Raw genomic sequence first — 3229 nt, 5'->3', positions numbered from 1 at the left:
TTACAACACATCAAAACACTAGACAACGTGGCCACTCTGCTAAAACCCAAAAACCCCATAGCAGGCAGCAGCTTTACGGAGATGGCAATGGCATGGAGGCAAATATTCACAAACACTAAAAGGGCTTTTTCAATCCCACCACAACGAGCGGTTTCTACACCTGGGCTCTCTAGATTCTTCTCCAAATCCTCCTCTCCTTACCTCGGTAACATTTTCGTTTGAGTTCTTTCTTTTTGTGTAATCGTTAACTAAGTTCATGTTCTTGAATTAATTTCTTAATCGATTTTAGTTGTTTGGATCGAAAATGGGAATAGATTGATGGGTTTTGCTTTAATTTTGATGTCTCCCTTTTGTTGCTCATAAAGTTTTCATTTTTTATGGCGTGCATGTGTAAAATGAAGAAAATTTGATTTTCATGTAAATAGTAACTGGAAAAGGATATTTCTTTTTGTATGATTTTCTGTGAGAGATTAAAATGGATTTGAGTTTTGAAAGATTGAATCTTTGGTGGATGCATTGTTTTTCATTGTTGGAACAATGATGTTCTTACAGATTTTCTGTTGTAAGTTTCTTTTTCTTTGATTTTATCTTTGCAAATAATAAGAGGCTGAGCTTGAAGAATGTTGTTACTTTTTTGTTATTTTTGTTGCAGTGAAAGTTGGAATTCCAGAGTTTCTAAATGGAATAGGGAAAGGAGTTGAAGCCCATGTGACCAAGCTTGAATCTGAAATTGGTGACTTTCACAAACTTCTTGTTACTCGGACTTTGAAGCTCAAAAAACTAGGCATCCCTTGTCAACAAGTAATTATTCTTAATCCCCAACTCAATTTGCATGAGTTTTTTTTTTTAAAAAAAATCATGCATGTTTGTGTTTGTTTAGATTCTAACAATGTGGAGTTATTGCAAGTTGAGTGATGAAATTGGTTATTGTAAACATCTATTTAAATTCTTTTAGTCGTAGTTTTAATGGAATTGTTACTAGCTCAAAGAATCCTTGATGTTATAGCTCTTTCAGGTTATTCATCTTGTGGACTCTTTTTGATGATGCTCTATTTCTTTTGTGTTAATTTCAAAATATTCTTTCTACATAATATCAGATGTGTAGTTTAAATAACGACTCTTACCTTTTAATGGTTCTTGTTTGAGTATGCTGAGTATTCACTAACTTGTCTGCAGTATTTGGGAAAAGAATTATGAGAATAGGCAAAGGAATATCTGTAAAAATCTTTGCTATACAGATGCAAGTTAGCATAACGAGATGGGTGATCGTAGAGTGCTTCATGTGTAGGAATATTTTGATATCCTGTAAGGAAAGTTTGCATCTATGGGACTTTAGATGAAGTGGTCATACAATGATGAATGGTGATTCCCTATGAGTCGGTGAACTGGAATTTGGAAATAATTTTCCTGCCTCTACCTTCTTTTTCAATTTTTTTTGTCATGCATCCAAAGGTTGCAAAATTGTGGTGTCACTATGTTACCTTCCTCGAGATTATATCATGCAGTGTATACTCCACTATGCAGCTGTACTGTTCTACAGTATCATTTGACTCCACTAAGCCACAAACTGAACTGGTTAAGGTTGGCTGCACGGGTTCATTTGTGTTCAGAACTGTTAAACAGTAAAAACAGTAAAAAGAATAACTTAATCCCTTTTTTGAAATGTGGGGTTGCTTTCAAATCAAAAGTTTTTGTTGTCAAGTGTTATCTTTGTATAATAAGCTACTTTGCTGTAAAGTGTTTGGTTTGGGTTGCCAGTTAGGTTGGCTAAGAACAAAATTTGGTCAGCATGCGTCAGTTCTATTATCAAAGTTCTAAGCAAATTCTCCTTCCTAGTTTCCTATGACTGGCTTATAGCTTTGATGTTTTCTTTACGTCGCCTCCAAAGTTAAAAAAATTGAGTGGCTTGTGTAGTTTTTGAAAGCATAATATACTGGATTCCTTCTTTTTTAATTAAGATTTGCAAATGAAGGTTGGAATTAAAAGTTACTTTCATGAGACTAGAATTGTTTAAATTTGATGCCCTTTATATATATAATAATGGACAAACTATTATTAAAAAATTTATTGCTGTTTCAGCAACTAGTTAACTTTGTATTGCTATTGATTCTCAAATTTAATGTTCCGAATGCATGATTGAGAGGCTTGTATTTTCACCTTCAAAGTATGTTTTTGAGAATCACTCCAAATCAAAGTCCCTAGAGTCATGAATTAAAACATCAACTTCTGATTTTTGTTTCGCAGAGGAAGCTGATATTGAAATATGCTCACAAGTATAGGGTGGGACTGTGGAGGCCTAGAGCTCAACCTGTGAAAGCCAGTTAGATTTTGGAGTCATTGGAGGTTTACAAGGTGTATCTACACCAAAGCAGGACTGATGAACATTCTTGCATGCAATTATGGTTTGGAAGAGTTTCAGGCTGCATGATATGTTAAATCTTTTTTTGTGGTTTGGTATAAAGTTTATGCTAGCCCAGAATGTGTTGAATTGGTTTGAAGCAAAACAGCTTGTTAGATATTATGTAGCATCGAGGTGTCACTCTATAGCTACTTGGCAATTTAAGAATCAAATTTCCATTACAATTCTATGCATTTGCCAGCATCATATTTCCAAAACATTTCTATACATTTGCCAGCATCGTCTTTTACTGAATCAAAAATTTATGTTCCAACGAAGCTTGCCAGTTTTTCCCGCACATGAAATGGCCTGACAAGTGAACTGGGCGACGCAAAACCTGTCTCCAACCCTCATAGATCGTTATCCTGTCTCTTGCCTTGCTTATGAAATAGTTCGAGCATGTAAAAAATAAAAAATAAAAATAAAAAATAAAAAATAATATTTTTAAAAAAATACTTTGGTACTTGGGCTGATATCACAAAGACTGGCCACACATACCTGGACGTGATAGGTTACTTTTCTAAGACCTACACCTTTTCAAAGGGGTAGCAGGGGCTTTGGAATCACACTCTAAAGATAAGGTAATAGTTATTCCATAATGGATATGAATCAGGTCATAGGTTCCTTTTCTACAGCAGCTTTGGAATTACACTCTAAAGATAAGCTTTGGAATCACCATTGCAAATTGATGTATATTATATTCTAAGTTAAGCAAGTCTATTTCTTACCATGCTTTTCCTTCGCATTACATCATCCTAACTCATTCTCATTACATTAATGCAAATCCAACCATTTCATCATGGAAAAATTGCTTCAAAAAACAATCATTTT

The 3229-nt window shown here is 34.3% G+C and overlaps 1 protein-coding gene across 1 annotated transcript; it reads left to right on the top strand.

The window, feature by feature from the left end:
* On the top strand, positions 1 to 2586 carry LOC133694609 (uncharacterized). The gene is made up of 3 exons (XM_062116189.1): positions 1 to 205; positions 653 to 801; positions 2245 to 2586. Exons 1-3 carry the CDS (start codon positions 82 to 84, stop codon positions 2323 to 2325), a joined length of 354 nt encoding a protein of 117 aa, XP_061972173.1. The 5' UTR covers positions 1 to 81; the 3' UTR covers positions 2326 to 2586.
* Positions 2587 to 3229: the final 643 nt, after the last annotated feature.

This window comes from Populus nigra, chromosome 5, assembly GCF_951802175.1.
Source record: "Populus nigra chromosome 5, ddPopNigr1.1, whole genome shotgun sequence".
NCBI classification, from domain to species: Eukaryota; Viridiplantae; Streptophyta; class Magnoliopsida; order Malpighiales; family Salicaceae; genus Populus; species Populus nigra.
The sequence above is the reverse complement of the archived record's forward strand: the minus strand, read 5'-3'. Positions and strand labels throughout refer to the sequence as shown.

Coding starts and splice junctions, on each gene's coding strand:
- LOC133694609 (XM_062116189.1), top strand. CDS start 82: ATGGCAATGGCATGGAGGCAAATATTCACAAACACTAAAAGGGCTTTT. Junction 206..652: donor ATCCTCCTCTCCTTACCTCG/GTAACATTTTCG, acceptor TTTTTGTTGCAG/TGAAAGTTGGAATTCCAGAG. Junction 802..2,244: donor TAGGCATCCCTTGTCAACAA/GTAATTATTCTT, acceptor TTTGTTTCGCAG/AGGAAGCTGATATTGAAATA.